Below are 24,061 nucleotides of genomic sequence, written 5' to 3' on the forward strand. Positions count from 1 at the left end.
AAAAAAAATGAAGAACAGCAAAGTTTGTGGGCAATCGGCCCATAGTATAAAGAAAAAGAAAATAATTTTGAACCACAACAATAATAAGTGTCTCTTTCTCATTTTCCACGTTTTCATTTTTATAACAAAAACACAGCTTTTCCCTTTTGTTGTGCAGGAAAAATCATCATAGTGGAAACCAGATGTCGTGTAGTGAACCATGTCGTTTACTTATTTTATTTTTTCATTTCATTTTTTAATTTTTGTGAATAGCATCAGTTTTATTTTATAAATACGTCATATCCGATTCCTTCACACTCTTATCATCTTCCCTATTCTCTCTTTTTTTCTTCCTTCTCTCTTTCTTTCTACAGTTCTATACTTTCCATAATGCTCCCCAAATTGAGCAGTCCTTTCAAGAGGAAGGAGAGAAATGATAATTCCAGTAGTTATCTGAAGGGTGTTGGGTTAGGAATTCTTGTACATCGATCACCAGAACCAAATCTAGTGGTTAAACAATCCAGAAAATTGTCTCCTTCACTTGTTTCTAGTTCTAATAATAACCCATCTTTTCTCAAAACATGCTCTCTATGCAACAAGAATCTGGACCCTCAAGAAGATATTTACATGTACAGGTACTAATTAAACTTGTTCTAACTTAATTTTTAGTATTACCAGGATATGATCTTCTAATTAAATCCTTGGATTTTGCCTGTAGTTCAAGATCATGGAATTTGGATAAGGATTTACCTTTTTCTTTTTTGCTTGGAAGAAGTTGTTTCTCGATTTGTAGTTGAGTTTTTGTTGCTGATATTTTTTTGGTTGTCCTGTGAAACAGGGGTGATCAAGGTTATTGCAGCATAAAGTGTCGAAATCAACAGATTGATATTGACGATAAGAGAGAATTAGAAGCTTCCACTAGAAAAATGGTGGCTGCTTACAGACAATGTCTTAAAAATGAACCAAGAACTGAAACACGTCTCCTCTTAGAAGATCTCCGGCAACATAACCGGCTTCCTCATTCGAGAATTCGACCAGTTGTTTCATAGTTGATTCTCCTCTTTTTTCCAATCTACTGCAAATGGAAACAGTGTAACTAAAATGGATAAGAAGAAATAAAAGGAGAAAAAGGAAGTTAGTTAGATCTTAGTTGTTTTCAATCCGTTGCTGGATTGATGTTGTATCAAGGAGGGGATAAAGGCTGTAAATTTTGTAGCTCTATGAGAACTCTTCGATTTTTGGTTAAGAGTAGTACTATCGTATTACCTTTCTTTGTGTGTGCGATAATGATGCAAGGCTAAAGAGACACTTGTTATGGATAATGTACTAACGTTATCCTCAAAATATCTGGCACTCTATTATTGAGTAGTTCGAACCTAGATACGGGTAATTTACACTGACAGAGTGTATAATTGTTCATTCAGGACCTTCTTCTCTCATAACTTCCTCAAAAGAAACCAAATAACGTGTCAGTATAAATTATAATTGAATTGTAAAAACTACACTGAATATCACCATTCTGTTCCCTGGTTTGATCTGCCAGAATGTTTATTGATATAAAAGAGTGCAAGTCAAATGACTCCATAAGTTACAAGTAAAGAAACCATGGTCTGAAAGTTCCCAGTTTGGGTTACTTCTGTTGTTTTTTTTTCCCCGGGTAAAAGTCCAAAAGAAACGTATCATATATATACTAAATCAGGAGAGAACCCCAAATGCTAACTAAAAAGGATGAGCTAAAATGAGCGTAATGATGTTTTGTTTAACTAAAATAGATGAGCTAAAACGAGCTTAATGATGTTTTGTTTAACTAAAGAAGATGAGCTAAAATGAGCGTAATGATGTTTTATTTAACTAAAAAAGATGAGCTAAAATGAGCTTAATGATGTTTTGTTTTACACCCAGAATAAGAAAAAGTAGTAGACATAACACGTTCCATAAAACGATTAAAAGATGAAATAGAATCACTAGAGAGTGTCTTTTCCTTTCACTCATAAGGTTAAAACAAGAAAAAATTATCTTAGAAAGCTTTCGGGTTTTTAGCTGAAACGGTTTAGTGTATAACATTTAAGTTAGGGAAAAGGTAAGCTATGGAGGGGTTGACTGAAACTTCTTGAATGATTATAAATATAAAACAATGTTCTTAAGTTTTCAATAACCTCGTCTGGATTTCCTCTGAAGTAACTTAGGGCATTCTCATCTGGTTCCTCCGAAAAGTTGAATTGTCCAACCTCAATCTCAGATTTTGAAGTCGTTAATTCCACAGGATTTATTCCCACCTCGATGTGGTTCTTTATGTGGGTCATGATCTCATGTATATGTGAGAACTTATGTCTGTTTATAAAAGCTAACAATTTTTTAAGTAAAATGATTGGGGGGAAATGTTTTTATGCTCTACCCTAAATTCTAACTTCGAAGTACCCGTTGGCACAAATGTGTCTTAGGCTGCTACTTTTCTGCAAACTCGGAAGTGACAGACCAACTTTATGCAAGCTGTTTAATACATATGAATTTGAAGAAATCTTGGCGTATTTGAATCAGTCCATGCATGAGCTTACCAACTGCTTTAATTCTGTTATGCTTCAAGACCTTGCAAAGCAGAAAGAACGACGGTGCTTGTGCGTCATTTCTTTACAGAAAACCAGCTTGAAATAAGAGCAGAATCACGGATAGAAAGAAGAAAGCAAATAGGATGTTCATCCTTGGATTGAGTACCTTGGAGCAAGAAAATGGTGGGTGGTTCATAAATTGGAATCTTAAGAGCAGTGGTCGAAATTCTTGGCCTCGTGGGTTAGACCGTACGATTGGTTTGTTCAAAATTCTTTAGGAAAAGTAAAGAAATCAGTTACTTGTTTTAATCAACGTAAGGTACTTTTCAAATACACACTACGGTCTTTTCCTTTTATTAAATTTTAATTTATATATATATTTTTTTCTTTTTGGGGTTTTGGGAATTAGCTTTCTTACTTTATCAATCAGTTCATCAAAGGGCCTTTAATTAATCCCTCATGTTGGGTGTGTGTATTTTCCCATCAAAATTTCGCGTTTATTTGCAGTGTTTGACCTCAACTTGGAAATTCCGGAATTGGATGTATTTTATCTGACACCCACTAATCAATAGATGGGAATTATTTTTTTAATAATTCTGGTGACTCTGAGCGTTTTGAATTTGTGTTTTCCGTGAAATATATTGGGAGATAACTCCTTTTAGTTTCTAATTATTTTTTGGATTGTAAAATTTTTAAAGATATGAATTTAAGGGCGTAAAGGATTCGCCTCTTTGGTGGACTCGAATGTTGATCTTTAAAGCTACGGACTACTTAGGGTTTTCGATTTTCCTAATTTTTTCCATTCGCTGCTCGATCTTCCTTTCTCCAGTCGGTGAGTTCGCCTAATTACGTCTTCTAGGTTCTTCCTTAATTTTTTTTTTCTTTTGCCATTAGTTATTTTCTAAGATTTTGCATGTTCTCTTCTCAATTTTGAACTCTTGAAGGTTGAATTCCGAGGGCTCTTATCGCATTCGGAGCCCATCGGCAGAAGCAGACTTGTTGTCCTTTTTTTTTTTTCCTCCTTTGATCCATTCTTCTTTCCTTTCAAAACGACCAAGTTCTCTCTGGGTGTGTCTGTTGAATTGTGTGATCATATTTTTTAAGGAGTTTCCTATTTGTGGTTAGAAGTTTCTAAGCTTTTTGTGTTTGAGATATAGCTACTCTAGAGCTAGCATTAGGTTTCAGTCAACTCTTTGGGAGACTGTGGCTTTAAAATTATGAGTTGATGCTGGAGTCAAGAATTTTAAACTCACTGGAAGTTTTGGATTTGAACTCTCCTGTAAGAAGCTGGAGAGAATACATTGGTAAAGAGGCTCCATTGCTCTTATATAACTGCAATGGTTTTTCATTCTCAAGTTCCTGCTAGATATACTTGTAGGCTTCTTGCAATCCCTTCTGGGAGTATTCCTGAAGATAAATCTAAGAAGGATAATCCAGAGGATCAACAGAGATATCCCTTTCCACAATTAAATTCTTCTGGGCGTTTGGAGGTGCGATTTTTTTTTTTGTTTACTTCTATATGATTAATGTGTAACTATATGTTTCTTCAATTACCCTGTTAATACTCTACTGTGTGGTAATTATCTTTCTGGACTATTTTTGCAGGTCCAGGTTTTGTCAAATCCTAGTAAAGATCAGTTTTGTAGGACTCTTGAATCGTATAAACCGAACATTGTTTACTTACAAGGGGAACAACTCGAGAATGATGAAGTTGGTTCTTTAGTATGGGGAGGTGTTGATTTGTCCACTGTAGAAGCGATAAGTGGGCTCTTTAATTATCCGTTGCTCACCACTGTAGGTTCTACATTCTTTTATTAATTTTCAGCTTCATATTTTTCTTGCACCCGTTTGTAATTATAACCCCTGCATAAGGAAAAGAGTTAACAGAAACAAAAGATAATGATAATAATAAATAAATAAAGCATGCTCTTGGCTGAAACAAACCTGATCTGATAATCATCACAACTTCTTATGTTCTTAATGTTTCATTTACTAAAGATTTTGGTGTGTGGACCTTCAGGTATATTTGGATATAGCAAAGGGAGATGAAGTAGCTGATGCACTTCACTCCAAGGTGAATTTTATTCAGTTCCCATATCTACCTTCAGTGTTTACTGCCATTGGCAATTTATAAGATTTGAGGTGCTAAGAGTAATAGCGTTACTTTGAAAGCTGCAGACTGGAATTTCTGATATGCCTGTATGAAGTGTGAGCTATTTGTTTTCAGGGTATTCCTTATGTCATATACTGGAGGAGCACATTTACTTGCTATACAGCATGTCATTTTCGTAATGCATTCCTTTCAGTTCTTCAGAGGTACTCCATTAGCATGACAATACAGATTAATCAATTAATGCAGTGGAGGATAATTGCTGATAACTGTTTTTCTATTTGAATTGCAGTTCATCTGCTCACACATGGGACGCATTTCAACTTGCACACGCTTCATTTAGGATGTATTGCTTGGGAAACAACTTTGTTCTTCCTAGCAGTAGTCATAAAGAAGTTAGTGAAGATCTGGGTCCACATCTTCTAGGGGAACGCTTGAAAATAAATGTCGAACCCCTCGAGAAAGAGGTAGCTGATGATGAAGAAAGTTCGTCAGAAGGAATTTCTGTGAGTGTTCTTGATAATGATGTTGAAATGAGATTTCTTGTATGTGGAGAACCAGGGTCATTGGTAAGCAAGAACAAACATCTACTTTTAATTTTCCTTGCTAAATCCCTACTCAATGATGTACAAAACTAGTATTAATACCCTTCTAGCTTCCTATTGGCATGACATGTAGGTTTATTTTTCTCTTCTTAGGATGCTTATGTATTAGAAGCTCTGGAGGATGGTCTTAACGCCCTCTTGGACATTGAAGTAAGTAATGAAAACATGTTATTGCTAGGACTTACGTTTTTAATGGACAATCTAGCTTCTTGATTTGCTTGTGCTATGTTAATAGGAGCAAGAGCTTTCTTCTTACACTTTTCTACCTATTTTTGTGTTCTAGATTCGGGGGAGCAAACTTCACAGCAAGTTCAGGTGCCTTGGTTTTTAAAATTATTGTCCAGCTTGTAATGTTTTAATTTGGTTTTGTAAACTAAGATTGACTGGGATCTGCCTAATGGTTGATTGAGATATACACCACATTTGAAGGCGTGTTTTATGAATGTAGTCACTGCAATTTTCTTCTGACCTTTGAATGGAGTTGTAAACTCCACATTGTGTATTAGCTGTCAATTGTATTAATTCATCTGATGTGCACAGTGCCCCTCCTCCACCTCTTCAGGCAGGAACACTCTCTAATGGTGTTGTGACCATGCGCTGTGATTTATCAACATGCAGTTTTGCCCACATTTCATTGTTGGTATCAGGTAGTGCACAAGCTTGTTTTGATGATCAGGTAACGTAAAGCTCTCTGGTTAGGTTCTCATTGTGTTTTGCAGCTGTCAGATCTTATATAACTTCTTATTGGTTTCTATTCAGCTATTTGAAAATTATATAAAGAATGAGATTATAGACAGAGGCGAACTAGTGCAGACACTAATCGATGGTGAAGGAAGCAAACACTTATCTGAACCACGTAAATCTACTTCAATTGCTTGTGGGGCAACGGTTTTTGAAGTTAGCTTGAAGGTTCCTTCATGGGCATCTCAGGTTGTCCAATCACTTCTCATCGTCTTCTTTTATGACATTGTATCCTTGGGATTCTGTTTCATAATTTAGCGACCATGTTCATGAATCAATAATGTATTATTTCACCTGAGAATCAGAATGGCCAATCTTCTATCTAGTCTTAAATGCAGTATACTGATTTTTGTGAACTTGTTTCTCCTGGCCTGGTGTTTGTAAAGAAATTAATGGTTGCTTGATATCTATCTGACTCCAGTGAAGATGTATGAAGCAATATCTCCTATGCATTTATGATGAGTGATGATTATGATCTAGTTCTTATAATGAGTTTTATTTAAAATCTAATGAGTTGGTGCTTGTCCACCGCTGTTTTGCAGATTTTGAGGCAGTTAGCCCCTGATGTTTCTTATCGAAGTTTAGTGGGACTGGGCATTGCCAGCATCCAGGGTTTGTCTGTTGCTTCTTTTGAGAAGGATGATGCTGAGCGCCTCCTTTTCTTCTGCTCAAGGAAGGAAAAAGATTTATTTCTGAGCAATTTAACTGATAGCACACTTCCAAGCTGGTTGAAGCCACCTGCTCCTAGAAAGAGATCAAAATATATGAAAGATACAAGCCTTGGTTCTCATGATATTATTGAACATCTGAAGGTATTGCCTGGTAGCAGAATACATAGCGCGAACATGGAAATAGGTTCAAGGAATGGTTTTAGCACTCCCATGTTTCCACTTCCAAGAAGGAGAGGCATGAAAATTGCTGCAATGAGGCCCATTCCTCACGTTAATCGCCATAAAATGATCTCTTTTCATGGAATATCTGAGATGGGAGGGCACAATGGAGGCCTGCTTAAAGCTAGTGTTCCTTCTAGTAATCCCACAAAGCATGTGACTGTAGGTTCAGCTTCAGTTTTCCAACAAAAAGTATTTCCAAGTGCGTCTCAATATAAACAAATCATTCCCATGAATCCACTACCTTTGAAGAAGCACGGTTGTGGCAGAAGTCATATACAGGCTTGCTTTGAGGTAATTTCACTCCCTTGGAACCTCTGCTCCTAGATAATAAGCGCTTAAAGAATGTTGAGAAGTTCTGGTCTTGTGCTTAAAGAAAAAGGAGGTAACATTAGATTAGTTACTAATCATCAGGTGTTTGGCCATTGTTTGATTTCTACTAAAATTATATGAACTAATTTTGTTTTTTCTTGTTCTCGTGTAGGAGGAATTTTTGAAGGATTTGCTGCAGTTTTTAGCTCTTCGAGGTCACAGTCGACTTATTCCTCCTGGTGGGCTTGCTGAGTTTCCAGATGCTATACTCAATGGAAAGCGTCTTGACCTTTACAACCTGTACAAGGAGGTAAGCTCCTTTCTCTGAGTTGGAATCATGGAAGGATATAGGGTATTCGATATTAATTGAAACCTGAATGGATGCTGTTGATCAGGTGGTTTCAAGAGGTGGCTTCCGTGTTGGAAATGGCATTAATTGGAAAGGACAGATCTTCTCAAAGATGCGCAATTACACCATGACCAATAGAATGACTGTACGGATTTCATGTCTAAAAACACAATTCTTATCCTGACGATCTTTTGGTTTTATGTTACTGCATTCTTGAATGTCTAGAATGTTTAATATTCATGACAAATAATGGGATTGTTGTTTCTTGATGCACATGAGAAGAGTTTAAGAAGGTTTCTGTGGTAATAGAAAATAAAAAACTAATTATCCTGCAGGGTGTTGGAAACACGCTTAAAAGACATTACGAGACTTATCTTCTAGAGTATGAATTGGCACATGAAGATGTGGACGGTGAATGTTGCCTGTTATGCCACAGGTTTGTATACTTCCATTCCGTTCTCCAATATTAGTCTCTTTTTCTTCCATTTTAAAAATGAAACGAATATTTCCTTGTAGCTTAGGAGCTAACATTGAAGTTTTCTCTCTTCTCGAATTGTAAACTAGATAAACTTCATATGTTCCCTTACACTGAAATGTTGGATTGCTTTGCTTTTAACAGTAGTGCAGCAGGGGACTGGGTGAACTGTGGCTTTTGTGGAGAGTGGGCTCACTTCGGTTGCGATAGAAGGCAGGGTCTCGGTGCATTTAAGGTATCTTCTTCATCCTACTACATCTTGGTAATACAGACTTCAATGAAAGCACAGACTGGACTAGGACAAGAAAAAATTCCTTTCTACATGCATCTCTGTCTTATTTTTACAAGGTAGCCAAATATGGGATGAGATTGAGTGTTGACTTGAATCATAATGATGCATTGTGCATGATTTTTGCAGGATTATGCAAAAACTGATGGCTTAGAATACATATGTCCACACTGTAGTGTCGCTAATTATAAGAAGAAGAAAGTTGCAAATGGTTTATCTCCAGGCTTCTCCTCAAGACCAATGTGAAGTTGATTTGATTTTGAGGTCAAATTTGCGCCGACCTATAACTATGAAAGAACCAAACCGTTGCGGCCGTACATATAAAGCTCAATTTCCTTAACTACATGTATCACTGTGCTATTAACCTTAATCTACAAGTATATATATATAATGTATCCAGGAAAACAGAGAAAAAGTCCAGCAGAAAACTACTGATTTTTTTGTATTTTAGGGTGCAGTTGAGTAATACTTGGGTAATGCCATAGGATATAGGAGGGGAATGAATACTACAGTTCTCCAACTTAGTTGAGGGCTAACTTAGACTATGTAGAAGATGATGAATTGGACAATCCACTTGAACTTACATGAAAGCTCACGATTTTCCCCCTTTTAACAATCACGTGTATGCTTACTATATAAAGGTTTATGCTTCTTGATTAGTTTATTTACTTTTTGAGAATATTCCATTAGAAATTCAAATCTATGAATTTGTACGTGAGGTTGAGATATTTTAGCTGCAGTCCAAAATAGAATGGATCAGTTGGTGACCCGGCATACGGTTGTTGCAAATGGGGTTGGTTTTCTGGAATAAGCAAATTAGTATGGTCCAAAGTTCAGTTTTCAAATGGGCTGTATAATTAACTGACCCAAATGAGGTAATGGACTAAATTAGCCCTCATTGACATCAAGAAACTACTATATGACAAAATTTGTTTACGCTCTAAATTCTAAGTTGGGAGATATTATATTCAAGGTTAGCCAAACTTGTAATGTAATAATAACATATCCAAAAATTGTAATATTAACATCGTATTTTTTCTAATTTAAGAAAAAATAGATTTATAGTTATTAAGTGGAAAAAGAACATTCGAAACAAATACAGATTTTGAGAATGGTCTCCTAATATTAATGAGCATTAGCCAAACAGAACTATAAAAAAGAAAAGAATAGTGTTATAATCAAATCTAGATGGGGAGTTTGGTTACACCTACTTGACTAAAAACATTTGAGAGATTGTCGAATTAAGAATTTAAATGGTCTTATATCGAGGTGATTCAAAAAAAACTGAAGAGAAAAAAAATTCTAAATCACAAGTGTGAATAAAACCTAGGGAGGGAAGAGTTTAGTTACATTGCGCACCCTGTTGATCGAGAAGCTCTTTTTTTTATTTGTTAGTTTTAAAGGGAGGGTACTAAAAAAGAGGTAGAATAAGAAGAAAGCAAGAGCAACAACTAAGAATTTCATGAATAATTGTGTATTTGTTTCTATTTCTTCCCAATTCTCTCAAAAACTAACTTATTTGTTGACTGGGTTGAAACTATTTTTGGCCTAACTTTGTGGCTCTATCCTACGGTGACAAATTTATTTACTGATTTAACTAAATATCCTATTAATGTGCGGCCAAATTCAACTAACAGTCAAGTATTATTCAAACATATACCATATAAATTGACATAATGAATGTAGATGTCCCACACACATGAGGCATGAACAAGAGGAACAGAAAGATCAACTTGATCCCAGCAAACAACAGCTCCACTGCTTAAATGATACTGCCGGTGCATTAAATGCATCACTCTTATTTTTAGGCAAATCTCAAATTATTTGTAAACTAAAATGTGGGTTTCCAGTTATGTTTTCATTAAATGGTTTATTTGAGAATGGAAAGTTCTTTTAGTTGAATTAAATTGTGAATAAATCTAAAAGATTAGGGAACAATAATTGAAGGGAGAGAGAAAGAGATGTTTCCATCTTCTGGAAGCGTTGAGCTCTAAAATATTCCTTTCATTTCACAAAGGGAAGGGATAAGAGCAACGAAGCAAAAGGGAAAAGCTTTTCTTTTCTTTTTCTTTTGTAATTTGTTCTGTTAAGGGTGCAAATGGTTTTGAAATATGATCAAAAAGGTAGTTGTCCATTTAAGATCCACAACTCAAAGAGTCAAGAGGCCCCATTCTTTTCCTTCTTCCTTCTTTAACACTTTATTACCAAGACTAATCATGACAAAGGTCAATAATTGCATGCTAAACTGGACAGACACTTGCCCTTTCTTTTCTTTTCCCCCTAGGCAGTATGATTTTTTCTTAAATAGTTGGTGAAAATATAATGAACTTCTCTTTGTCTCCTTTGTTTATTTATTAATTAATTGTTTTGTTTTGTTTTCAATCCATCATCCAACTCCAAGTTTTGATTTAGGTTTTTATTTAGTCTTTAAATTTTAAAATATTATATTTTTTCTCTTCAGCTTTTTGTTTAGTTTGCATTTGGGTATGTTCGTATATTTTACTTTTAGTTCATGTTGTAACTTTTATCATTGGTTGTATGTTTGTATGTTTTACTTTTAGTTCTTGTTGTAATTTTTATTATTGATCGTATGTTCGTATATTTTATTTTTAGTTTTTGTTGTAAATTTTATTATTTTTATAATTAAATTAGTTTTCATTAATCTTCGTTCATTATCAAAATTAATTGAAAGTTGACATCAAAGATTAAAAAAAAACATTAGTTAATAGAGACAAAATGGAAATTCAACATTTTACAAATTAAAAGACCAAATTGAAAACTATAACCTACTATTTATTTTCCCTCAAAACCTATACATTATTAAAATTTTCAAAGCATTAATAATAGCATGTTTAATGTAAATACTTAGCTGTAAATCTAGCCATATTCAAATTTTTTTAATGAAAACATTATCGAAATCCAACTGAAAATCAGATATACTTCCAAGTACAATAATAAAAGTTAACTTATGCTAGTAATACTTAAGTGTAGTTCAAATTACACTTGTTGTTATGCAATTTTTGAATCATAAACAACAGAATATATAATTATTATTATATATATGAAATAAAAAGTAAACTAGTCTAGCGACAACGAGGGATGAGGGATTAAGAACTTAGATAAACTCTTAAGAAAAAAAAAAAGATGGGTGGATGACTCCAATATATCTAAATATTTTTCTACTTTTAAACTTAATAATAAGTAAGGTTATAACATTTTCAAATTAAAGATAAAAAATTATATTATCTACTAAAATATTTCTTTCTTATATTCCTTAGTTTGAAGTAAATCAATAATTTTCCATAGTAAATACTAAATAGTTGATCAATTCTAGCAAACTTTATTCGATCAATTTTCGATAGATGATTGCCTCGCATTTATTTTTGCTAACCTACCATCTGATTATGTTATCTTCATTACAATTAACATAACCTATTTTAGATTGGTACTTCACCTTATCCTTCTGGGTGGAGTTAACATGTTGGTGAACTTTCAGCCAATAATAGTTTTTATACTTCTCTGTATTATGTCTTTTATTCATTTATCTCATGAGACTCTAGAGTCTATACAAGTATTTAAAACCACTCATAGTAATATGGACAATTATTTAGAAAGAGGTACAAGTAGCTAACCAAAAATTAGTAACAGTAACTTAATATAATTTTTTTTTCCTTTTTCTTGCGTAAAGTTTAAAGATAGATAAAACTATATGGAAGCGTAAAATTAGTAACAAAATTTTTGTTAAATCAACGCATTAAGATGGGACAGAATATATATAAAAAAAGAAAAGAAAAGAAAAGATGGAAAAGAACAAGCACGAAAGCTTAGCAAGGGATGTGCAAATCTAAGAAAAAGTGGTGCTTTTAATTTTACTTTGAGGTTTCAAATCTAAATTTCAAAAGATTGAAACTTTAGATCACCGACGGATGTAGAAGTTACTTTGTCTGTTGCCTTTATTGGTGTGTTATTAATCTCTCCCTTTGACTTCATTATTCTTAATTAACAAAACTTGGCTTATTTAAACTTTAGTACTACAAAGCGAATGCTATCTCTGATGTTTGTCACTCTGTCCTTTCTTTCAACCTAGTGGCCATTACTTGTTTAAAATATGACCAGAACAAAGCTTTCCATGGGCCTGCTTCAAGCTAAATTCAGATAAAGAGAGTTTAAGTACAAATATTTCAATTTAAATTTCTAATTGATTGATAATTTAAAATGACATTGGATTACAAATTCCTATATTCAAATTCTTGTAATACCATAAGTCATTTCATTTTTAATTAATATTAATTTTATGTTGAGCGTAGTCTTAGGAAAGGTTTAAAACCCACTGGGAACCAAAACCAAAGAAAAATGGGGTGGGCATGGTAAAGAGTGTTTTAAAAGAAAAAAGTTGGAGTCTTGAGTTATGGACAAGATGGTGAATATTTACCTATTAGAAATAACCTATCCATATATCGTTTGGCACTCTGCAGCTTGGAGCGTAGGAAAGTATCCTAACATCGTCCAAGTTTAACATAACCACAAAAGAGTGTCAAAGGAAGTCCCATTCAACAACTTGAATAAGAATTAGTTAATAATCATCTAAGGGGAATTTTTTCTTACTTTTGTGGGCTTAGTTAATCTATACTTACTGTACTAATTTAGACATCAAGGTGTAGTAGGTTTGGCACCACATCAATGTGAAGAACTCTCACACACGTCAGTTAAGATGGTAAGAATTTGAAGAAGTGGGTCGGTGTACAAATCCACCAGAAGTCTACAATGGGGTTGCGTCATTAGACTTTCTATAACTTTTGAATATATAAATGGGGAGGACTATCCAAAGTTTAAGCCTTTGATTTAACAAGGAGGGAGCTTAAGTTTGTACTGGTTGATGAGTCCCCACCACCAAATTCAGATGGTTTGTTTTGAGGTGTTCAAATATTGGAAGCTAAGGAGGAAGAAGAGACAGGCAAAGACTCAAAGGAGAAGAATGATGGTTTTGGGACCAATTTTGTTTCTGATGACAATCAATAATGGCCCACAGCTCCATTATGATTAACCACACTGTCCTACCATGCGCAAAATTTTCACCTTACATTGGGCTCCACCTCACACAATCTAGCCAAACTGAGCAGGTTCTCAACCAAGTACTATTCATCTCATAATTTTGAACATAATACAAAAATTGACAAACAAATATTTTTTGCCCCCACTAAAAATCAAATCTGCCTCCATTCTAGGTAATTTATATTCAGATAGTCCTATAAACATTATCAGTTCCGTTGTGAAATATTACTCCAGAAGATCAAAACAGTGGGACTCACGTTTAGAGAAGAAAGAATCAAACCCCATGTTCAAACTTCAAACATGTGGTATGAATTATGTTTTGATTGATTAAATGAGTTTACAAAAGAAAAAAGTAGGTATTTTGCTTTTGAAGTGATATATTACATTTGTTTAAACATGAAGATTAAAGTCTTTCCTCCTGCCTTCCTACCCCACATTTAGATATTGAAAAGAAATAAAGAAAGAACGAGGAAAGAAAAAGCTTTTCCTGCTGCTCATCGAATGTATGCCCAATCACATTCACAAGTGATGCATCTGAAGAGGCGAGGTAAAACGAAATAGGCTTTGAGATTGCATTCTAAATTTTATATGTTTGGTTCTAAATGATACATTTGAATAGCTTTCCCTCTCTCCCATCATGTGCGACTTCTAGGAGACTTGGTTACCTGTCCTACAGATGTCGATTCATGTCTAAAGTTTAATTTTTTCAAATTCTATGAGGTCTTCCTAATAAGTGGAATTTTGTAAGCCTTCTAAGAATTTTTCTAAAGAGGATAATCAAGGCAAATCCAGCTCTCCGACGTGGGTTGGATTTCTCAAGTCATCGTGACATTTATTGAATTTATTCAATAAAATCATAAAAGTAAAAACTTAGATGCAGTCTGGTTGTACCCATTTTTTGTATAGAGAGTCTCACTTATCTTTAGTGCAACTCAACTAGTACCCAATAAAAACGTATCAAGTGGTATTGTTTGTCATTTTTAAATGAGTTTTTTCTTTTTTGGACAAAGAAGAGAAAAGCATGTGATTAAATACAACTTAAATTTCATCTTATGTGATTAGGCATCGTCTAAATTTCACCTAATGATTGTTCAATCCTATGGTGGTTCCAAAGGGTTGAAAGAGCTTCATCAAACCGAAGTAGACTTAATATATGTATCTCCAAATTTAGTACTAAGTGATGATATATCAACGCAGAGTAAATGTCTCCCAACAACTATGATATGTAGGAGATAATAATTATTATGTTTTATAGCGATGTGGCCTCCGAATAAATTGGTTCTTCGACCAGGTTTTCAAACTAAAATCTCCAATTGACTAATTGAAGACTAACTAATTGAGCTTTTAATAAGATATTTAATTTTACGTACACCTTGGTTGTCTCATACAACTAATGATTGGTGGGGTAGCTTTTATTCATGCGGTGCTTTATGACTAACAACATCGAATTTCATCCACAAGTTATTTCCAGTCCTAGCCATCCAATTCGTTTCTCCAATATGTGTTTTATACTTCAATGTTTGTGATTTTGCAAAGTCAGACAACATCATGAAATTACTAATCAACTGGCAATGCCTTAAAGGTTTTAACTATTAATCAACTGGCAATAGCTATTTGAAAAGTAACACGAGACTATCAAATTACTATTAATCAACTGGCAATAGCTTCACACCCCCCCCCCCCCCCCCCCCCCGGTCTCCAAGTTAACACAACAGTCTGTAACGAAATCTCATCTAATTATAACACCTAACCTAATTCATTTGTAAAAATGTAAATTTTTGTTCCTAAAGCTTAAGGTACGAGGGCAGGATTCTTTTAAATATAATTATGTTTTCTCCTAATCTTGTTTTCACACCCAGAGGGCTACGTTGATCACGGAAACCAAAGCCAACAAAAAACTTCAACAAACGTCTAAGGGATGGTATAAATTATAATATTGTAATTTTGTCCTAAAGAAAGCAGATTCTTCATGGGACTTTCTCTGGTTGTGAATGTGGCATAAATTATTGAATAAAAATCTAAATGTGCTCAGCCATCTTGGTAGGAGTGATATGTTTGTCTGTTTAGTTAAAACGACGCCATAGTTTTTATTCATCACACTATTTACTTTCCCCCATCGATGAACCTACCCTAGAAGCACCAGAGAGAAAACACAATTTTTTATTGAATTCATCAGAATTTTCCCTTTTTAGTTTTTAAAAAAATATATGGTGTATCAATTTGTACCTGTACACATTAATATACTTTTCAAGTATTTTTCAACTGGTGGTTACTTTTCAAAAGGAAAATCATACCTACATTTTGGTACGGTTTTTCTTTCAAAGAAAAGAATCTCTATTATTAAAAGTTCACTTTAATCTTTTATAAGTATTATAATTAGTTGACGATAAATTATGTTACACTGAACTAAATCACTCAATAAAAATTGTGAATACAAGTAAAATTCAATTGATTAAAAAAATGATGAGAAATTATATTTTTCTAATTAAAACAAAACCTATTTCTTTTTCTAAGAAGATGAGTTAAAATATCATTTCCATACTTGCATTTTATACTTTGAAATTTGTTCAAATTTGATGTTTATATTTTCAATTATCAAAGTCTTGTCTATATAGTTTCAATCGATTCTAAATTTAATTCACATTTTTAGTTTACAGTTAAATTATTAGAAAAAAGTAATATAGCGTTGTTAACTATAAATTTTGAAAACATATTCGTACATTAAATAATGTTATTATTGTTTAATAGATTTTTCATAAAAATTAACTTTATATGAAGATCAGTTGAAAACACAATTATTAAAATCAGACAATATATTAAAATTAAATAAACTCCAACCTATAATACCAAAAAAATGATATTTTAATTAAAAACAATTACATGCAAACAAATAAATATTAAATGAATCCTCTTTTAATTGAAAAAACTAAGGATAGGTTTGGTAGAAAATTTGAAAAAATAAATTTAAAAAGTAAGAGATTCAATGAAAATAAGTATAGTATATTATCAAATATTTGTCTTGTGGCAAATTCAAAATTTGTATTCTACTTTTAAAAGAATGCTTAAATATATTTCGTATTATATATTTATAAATCATAAAATAATCTTCCTTAGTGACAATAAACTATTGTTAATTTATTTATGAATATAATTGATGTTTAAAAAATTAATTAAATTGTAATTTTAATCTCTATTGTTTAGAGAAAGTTAAAGTTTGGTCTATAGTTTAATAAAGTATCAACCTTTATAAATACTCTCCAGAAAACTATTTTATATGATTCTATCAAATCAAAAATTGTATTTATATTATATGATTCTATCAAATCAAAAATTGTATTTATAAATTGTAGAGACTAAATTCTATTTTTTGAAATCATAGGAACCAAATTTGTAATTTAATCTAAAAACTTATAAAATTATTATATAATTTATTATATTTAAAAACATGAATTGAGCTGGTAACCTACATATAGTTTTTCTAAATATTTTTAGATGTATTTACTATAACTTTAACTTTTAAAATATAAAATTCAAATTTTGGATAAATGAAAACATAAAAAATATTGTTTTTTTTAATTTGGATTGTTTGAATCACATAAGTTTGGAAAACAGTTTTTAAAAGATGAATCTAAATTATATGCTATGCGAATATCGACGAAATCAATAAATTTAAAAATATAAAACAAAATATAGATTTTCTATCGAACATACCATAAACTATATTTTATTTTTATTTATTTTATATCATTTTTCTTGATCAAAATCAATTCTCGAAATTTCGTTAACTAGATAGTAAATGTTAAAAAACGTACCACAATAAACAAAATAACCACAAATCACTGATTTTTAAACCCAACCTCAAAATGTAAATTTAAGGTTTTATTTTAATATTTTGGACTATTAAAAAATTGATTACAAGTTAAATCATGCATCTCGAGATTTGTTTTTTAAAATTTTTAAAATTATATAATAAATTATTAGATTTTAATTTTGTTAAAAAAAAACTCTCAATTTTGTATTTATAACAGGCGTACAAATCTTAAAATTTTTAAAAATTATTTTTTAAATATAATAAAATAAACGGAAGTTTATTAATATCTATATCCTTTATAGATTTTAAAATTTTGTTATATTCGTAAATATTTTAAACAATTTTATTATTTGAAATTATTTTATTTCTTAATTTCATTGTAATAAAATTATAAACTTTAAATGTTATATCATGCGTTAATTTTTAAAAATAAATAGGCATCAACTTCATAGTTAAAAGAAAAACAAATAAAAAACTAAATAGAGAGAAATTCAATACTTCATGAACTAAAATTGTAATTATATATTTATAAAAAGCTCGCCTAAGTGAAGAAAATCAAATACCTACTATTTTTCTAGGACCTTGAATTCAAAATTTTGAACCTTTATTCTTTTCGGGTTGGGCGCACTCAAAAAATTTCAACTCGAAGAAGGTATAGGGGTATGGCGATGGAATGGAGTTTCTACTTTTTGACCATTTTTTGCCAACTAATTTCCACTAAATTCCAAGGGAATAGAGTGGTAAATTGGTAATAAACGTACTTCCATTTCCAAATAAATTTTAACCAAAACCCCTTATCTGATAAAATATCAGTAGAGAGCCAGAGTCCCAACGCTCTGCTCACCTCTTCAAACTTTACTGCACTCTACGCGTTTTATTACTACATTTGTTGTCTCTCACGCACTCCCACTACACTACAACTCCACGTCCTAACCCCATCTCTCTCTCTACACCCACTTCCCTTTTTAAAGTTTTTCCTTTCACTGCCAGTGACAGTCCATTGCCAAAACCCCCCTTCACTTTACTTCTCTCTCATGGCTGTTCTTCTTCGAGCATTCTTTCTCTTTTCTCTCCTCATTCCATTTTCTTCGTCTTCTTCGATTGATGCTTCAAAGAAAACCTTCATTGTACAGGTTCACAAAGATTCCAAGCCTTCTATTTTCCCAACCCACAAGCACTGGTATGAGTCCTCTTTAGCATCCATCTCTTCTGTCAATGATGGAGGAGCCATCATCCATACATATGAAACTCTTTTCCATGGCTTCTCTGCTAAGCTCTCACCTCTTGAAGTTGAGAAGCTTCAAACTCTCCCCCACATCGCTTCCATCATCCCTGAACAGGTTCGTCATCCTCACACAACTCGTTCCCCCGAGTTTCTTGGCCTTAAGACATCTGATAGTGCTGGCTTGCTTAAAGAGTCCGACTTTGGATCTGACCTTGTAATTGGTGTTATTGATACTGGTATTTGGCCGGAGAGGCAGAGTTTTAACGACCGCGATCTGGGTCCTGTTCCTTCCAAATGGAAAGGTCAGTGTTTGGTGGCTAAAGACTTTCCAGCTAGCTCTTGCAACCGTAAACTCATTGGGGCTCGATTTTTCTGTAGTGGGTACGAGGCTACCAATGGAAAGATGAATGAAACCACCGAGTATCGCTCGCCGCGAGATTCCGATGGCCATGGTACACATACAGCGTCCATTGCCGCAGGTCGTTATGTGTTTCCAGCTTCAACTTTGGGGTATGCTCGTGGCAAAGCTGCTGGAATGGCTCCTAAAGCCCGTCTTGCTGCTTATAAAGTATGCTGGAACGCCGGCTGTTACGACTCCGACATTCTTGCTGCTTTTGATGCTGCCGTTTCCGACGGTGTCGATGTTGTATCACTCAGCGTCGGCGGTGTGGTTGTGCCGTACTATCTCGATGCCATCGCTATTGGAGCTTATCGAGCGGTGGCTGCCGGTGTTTTTGTCTCCGCATCGGCCGGTAATGGTGGTCCAGGTGGGCTCACTGTGACTAATGTAGCACCGTGGGTTACAACAGTAGGAGCTGGAACCATGGATAGAGATTTTCCGGCTGATGTTAAGCTGGGAAACGGGAGGGTTGTACTCGGTACTAGTGTCTATGGCGGACCGGCTTTGATTCCGGGTCGTTTGTATCCTCTTATTTATGCAGGAACTGAAGGCGGCGATGGATATTCTTCGTCTCTATGCTTAGAAGGTTCGTTGAACCCCAATTTAGTGAAAGGGAAGATTGTACTTTGTGACAGGGGAATCAATTCAAGAGCTGCTAAAGGTGAGGTTGTGAAAAAGGCTGGAGGATTGGGAATGATTTTAGCAAATGGGGTCTTTGACGGTGAGGGATTGGTAGCTGACTGCCACGTATTACCTGCCACCGCCGTTGGTGCTTCCGGCGGCGACGAGATTCGCAAATATATTGCAGAAGCAGCGAAGTCTCATTCACCGCCAACCGCAACAATTTTGTTCAAGGGAACTCGGCTTGGAGTTAGGCCCGCACCGGTTGTTGCTTCATTTTCAGCTCGAGGTCCAAATCCAGAGTCCCCAGAAATTGTAAAGCCTGATGTGATTGCGCCAGGGTTGAACATTCTTGCCGCTTGGCCTGACAAAATTGGGCCTTCTGGAATTCCCACAGATAAGCGTACCACTGAGTTCAACATACTTTCGGGCACTTCCATGGCCTGTCCTCACGTCTCTGGCTTGGCTGCCCTGCTGAAGGCTGCACACCCAGGATGGAGTCCAGCAGCTATAAAATCAGCCCTGATGACCACAGCTTATACTTTAGACAACCGGGGTGAGACGATGTTAGATGAATCTTCAGGCAATACTTCCACGGTTTTGGACTTTGGAGCTGGCCATGTTCACCCACAAAAGGCAATGGACCCTGGTTTAATCTATGACTTGAATACATATGATTATGTTGATTTCTTGTGTAACGCCAATTACACTACGAAGAATATCCAAGTTATTACTGGGAAGATTGCAGATTGTAGTGGGGCGAAAAGGGCTGGACATACTGGGAATTTGAATTACCCTTCATTGTCTGTGGTGTTTCAACAATATGGTAAGCATAAGATGTCTACACATTTCATAAGAACTGTGACTAACGTTGGAGACGCCAATTCTATCTATAAGGTAACAATAAAGCCACCAAGTGGAATTTCAGTGACAGTTGAACCAGAAAAGCTGGCGTTTAGAAGGGTTGGGCAAAAATTGAGTTTCTTGGTTAGGGTCCAAGCAATGGCTGTTAGACTTTCCCCTGGAAGCTCTAGCATGAAGGGTGGTTCTATAATTTGGACTGATGGAAAGCACGAAGTCACTAGTCCCTTGGTTGTTACCATGCAGCAACCTCTGCAGTAGGATCATCATAATTTTGCTCTTTCTCAACTACGTAGTTTTCTTCTCTGTATGTATAATGGAAATGCTTTTTCCTCTTCTCTTCTTTTAATATTTTTGCTCTTTTTAAGTTTTCAATATCAGAAAACTGGTGGGGTTTGGTTTGTAAAACACGGTTAAGGATGATGAGTATCTTTGGTTGTAAGACTATGGAGAATGTTTGTAAAATAGTAGTGTGTTTAGAAGAATAGACCAGAGATGAATGCAAGTCTCTTCTCCGGAATCATCTTGTGGGTTGAAATTCAATTCCATCAGAAAACTGCTTTCAAAAGCAATTATGCTTCGGCGATCAAATTTTTTATTCAAAAGAACATAGGCACACGTATGCTGAAAGCATCAACACTTGATGGAGACAGTCATTAAGACACAAACACAAGTGGGGTTCCTTGTAAAGTTAAATGGCCTATCCCAATAACCCCATAGTTTATTGTCTATTTGTAAGCTTATAGTTGCCGCACTTTTGCCTTTCGGCTTTCCCTTTCCTAATCCAGCAAACACAAGAATGCATCTATATAATAAATTAGTAAATATAGAATTTGGGATATCATATCTTTCCACATGGATCTATAGTCTGCTTTTATAATATAATGAACACAATATGACATAACTATGGTGAAGTGTAGTGTAGTGCACTCAACTTTTCATCAGTTGACTCGTGTTTCAAGCAAAATACGAAGAGTGTAACAACGGATCATTAAATCCCACCAACTGTTTGATTAAATTCCCATCAGTAATTTCAAATTGAGAGCGACGACAAATACCTGGCAATGGTCCATTGTCAATGATCGGCGTATAAGGCTGAACCTCAGCAGTTTATGAGCTGGAAAAGGGAGTAAAAACATAAGCTACCGCCGCCATATACAGAATTGAATACAGTCAAAGGAAATGAAACGTGAAGGACCAATAATTAGGATGAGAAAATCAAACTTACCTTTCCAGCTATTTGTTGGAATGGTATACAAGCTCGACATGATCAACATTTCGCTTTTACGAAGTGAATTTTCACAGTTAATGGAAATTATGAAAGCAAATTAACAAGAAAAACAACCACCAATCCAATCTATAGCTTTGCTTTATACCCGTGACCATTAGAAACGCGTTTTCATGATGATTCGTGTTCGATTCTCCATACACTTGAAAACAAAAGGTTCATAAATCGAAAACAAGCAGGAAACATTACCTCTTCTGCAATCTTCAATCCCAAAACTCAGAACTGTTCTTTCAGCTTCATCCAATTCCTTCCGCGCGGTAATTTTCCCTCCATTAGGAACGTCATCGGCAACTTCGTTATCACGGCTCGGCCTACAATTGGACCTGCGTTTGATCGGCCCAATAAACGGGCTTTGTGTCGTATTTAGCCCAATAAAGAATTCGGTTTTAGTCGGCCCGGCCCAATAAATATATTGGAAATGTAACATATATAAAAAGTCGACAAATATCTGTCCTTTCTTTGCAACAGCTACAATACGACAATGTACCTCTAAAGTTTCTTCACATGGGGCTCGTCTCTCTATGAGATATTTATTGTTGTTATTACTCAACAAAATTAGAGCAAATAGCATACTTTAAGAGAGAAATTTTAAAAATAGCACATAATAAAATATTTACAAAATTATTAAACGTGATTAATCAACTCATAAAAGATTTTAAAAATATCAAATCTATCATTTAGTGGTTATTATTGTAATCGTTATTATTCATCAAGGGAGATCATCAGTTGGTCCTCGAACCGATCACATCGTGGATGAGTAAGGGTCGGTCGGTTAGATCGGTTTCACTTAAAAATATTTTTTAGAAATTCTCAATTTGAAACTTTTCGAAACCGACCTTGATTGATTCCTCTCGTTTTTCGGCTGACCGGTCGACTTTAATTTGGTTTGTCTACTTGGTTTTTTGGTTTATGATGCTCACCCCTAATTGATAGCATATTTCTTTTTTTAAAATAAATGTTTATCGGTGATGTTAAATCGAAAGATTAATTGATGTTTTAAAATAACAAATTCATTAAGCACTATATGAGACAAAAGAGACGGTTAAAGATCAACGTTAACCTATAAAATAGGGTTGGCTTAAGTCAAGTCCAAGCCAGTGCCCCAAGATCAATTTTATCCGTTCGACATGCTTTGACCCATTCAACTTAAGAGACAATTTATCTTATCTAGAATTATAAAACTTATATCCTAATTTTAGTTGAACAAATATAGACTGCATATAAAATCCCTACAAATCCACCTACGTTATGGTTTCATATAGTAACTCTATTTCATAATTCTCTTACTAGTTTAGACATCATAATCGTTTTTGCTAATCTTATATTTCTCAAATTACAAATTCAATTATTTGTATTGTGCGAGAGTCATGTGTGCTTTTCCTTAATTAAAATTTAATATCAACGACACTATTTTCAAATTTTACATTAGTTTGTATCTTATAATAAAGTAAATAATATTTAAAAAGCATCCATAATAGGTAACAATTTTATGATAATAATCAAACGTGTAACAATATTTTTGAAATGATTATAAATATAATAAAGTTTATGTTATCTTCAACAAAATTAATACTTTGAATTTAATGTATAAACAAATGGAAATTCTATCTATTAGTTAAAAACTAAAATTTAAAAAAACAAAAACAGATAACTATGAAATTCAATTGTGAAAGGGAACCGACGCTTGACGGTTTGACGTGGTTTGATCAGTGTGTTGCGTCAGCTTGGGGCGGCTATCTATAGCCGAACCATACGGACTCCATATGGTCCAATTTCTGTTTCGCTGCCACATAATATGGCGCACCGCAAGCTCACCTTTCTCAATTTGCCGTTCTTTTTTCCATTTTTTCTATGTCATCTAATTTCAGAAAATAAAAGGATAAAATATAGTGTTTTAAATTGTTCATACCATCTCCATTAAGGCAGTACTTAAGATCCCATAATTTTTTTTTGAAATAAATAAATTAGCAAATAGTTTTTAATTTTTAATTTTTTATTAACTACAACCACAATCTTAATAACCAATAAAAAAAAATGAAAGTAAAAAAAAGTACAAAATTTATCATCAAAATAGCCTATAATAGCCTATCAACTTAAGCTAATAGATATAGATAGTTGAATTTTTGTTTTACTTTATTCACATGTCCTCGATTTTTAGTACGTTCTCTCGACTATAAAGTTTATGTTTGTTTTAGTTGGACTTTGCTACTTTCAAATTACCTTCCCCTTTTTTTAAATACATTTTTTCTTCTTGTTAGAACCAGTAATCATAAAATGAAACCCAACCAATTATTTAGCAAGATATTCGTTAAACTAAATGAGAGAGTATCATACAATTGTTTTCAAATAAAAAATTAGACGGTAAAAGATGTCAAACTCGCAATAGCACAAGTCAATTTGTTCTCCTATCTTAAGCAATAACAAAAGCAATAAAGTTTAAATATTTTTCAATACACGCAATATCCTTAAAAAAAAAATAACCATCTCCACGATAGAATGTACATCCT

At 33.9% G+C, this 24,061-nt stretch overlaps 2 protein-coding genes and 1 long non-coding RNA gene across 6 annotated transcripts; 2 read left to right on the plus strand and 1 right to left on the minus strand.

Moving 5' to 3' along the window:
- Window positions 1-392: 392 nt before the first annotated feature.
- Window positions 393-21,819, minus strand: LOC103500651 (uncharacterized). 3 transcript variants are annotated; one of them, XR_007824694.1, is made up of 4 exons: window positions 21,744-21,803; window positions 21,495-21,547; window positions 21,325-21,383; window positions 393-4,388 (listed from the first exon to the last, which is right to left on the minus strand). It is a non-coding gene; the product is annotated as an uncharacterized LOC103500651 (long non-coding RNA). The 3 variants fall into 3 exon arrangements; XR_007824695.1 differs by lacking the exon at window positions 21,495-21,547 and having other exon boundaries at window positions 21,744-21,819; XR_007824693.1 differs by having other exon boundaries at window positions 21,495-21,812.
- Window positions 3,863-8,912, plus strand: LOC103500649 (AT-rich interactive domain-containing protein 4-like). 2 transcript variants are annotated; one of them, XM_008464023.3, is made up of 15 exons: window positions 3,863-4,015; window positions 4,131-4,319; window positions 4,546-4,599; window positions 4,753-4,841; window positions 4,928-5,204; window positions 5,334-5,390; window positions 5,524-5,555; window positions 5,781-5,916; window positions 6,000-6,170; window positions 6,524-7,165; window positions 7,356-7,493; window positions 7,579-7,677; window positions 7,868-7,968; window positions 8,152-8,242; window positions 8,426-8,912. In XM_008464023.3, exons 1-15 carry the CDS (start codon window positions 3,863-3,865, stop codon window positions 8,540-8,542), a joined length of 2,346 nt encoding a protein of 781 aa, XP_008462245.1. In that variant the 3' UTR covers window positions 8,543-8,912. The 2 variants fall into 2 exon arrangements, with proteins under 2 accessions (XP_008462245.1, XP_050947454.1); XM_051091497.1 differs by having other exon boundaries at window positions 4,928-5,141.
- LOC103500650 (subtilisin-like protease SBT1.5) lies at window positions 17,863-20,786 on the plus strand. The gene has a single exon (XM_008464025.3). The coding sequence runs from the start codon at window positions 18,194-18,196 to the stop codon at window positions 20,525-20,527; it is 2,334 nt and encodes a 777-aa protein (XP_008462247.1). The 5' UTR covers window positions 17,863-18,193; the 3' UTR covers window positions 20,528-20,786.
- Window positions 21,820-24,061: the final 2,242 nt, after the last annotated feature.

The sequence above is a fragment of the Cucumis melo genome, chromosome 1 (genome assembly GCF_025177605.1).
Source record: "Cucumis melo cultivar AY chromosome 1, USDA_Cmelo_AY_1.0, whole genome shotgun sequence".
Lineage (NCBI taxonomy): Eukaryota > Viridiplantae > Streptophyta > Magnoliopsida > Cucurbitales > Cucurbitaceae > Cucumis > Cucumis melo.

Excerpts from the sequence above, each read along its gene's own strand:
- LOC103500649 (XM_008464023.3), top strand. The coding sequence starts at position 3,863 with ATGGTTTTTCATTCTCAAGTTCCTGCTAGATATACTTGTAGGCTTCTT. Across the intron at positions 5,391-5,523 it reads ACGCCCTCTTGGACATTGAA|ATTCGGGGGAGCAAACTTCA; the intron begins GTAAGTAATGAA and ends TTTGTGTTCTAG. Across the intron at positions 7,969-8,151 it reads TGTTGCCTGTTATGCCACAG|TAGTGCAGCAGGGGACTGGG; the intron begins GTTTGTATACTT and ends TGCTTTTAACAG.
- LOC103500650 (XM_008464025.3), top strand. The coding sequence starts at position 18,194 with ATGGCTGTTCTTCTTCGAGCATTCTTTCTCTTTTCTCTCCTCATTCCA.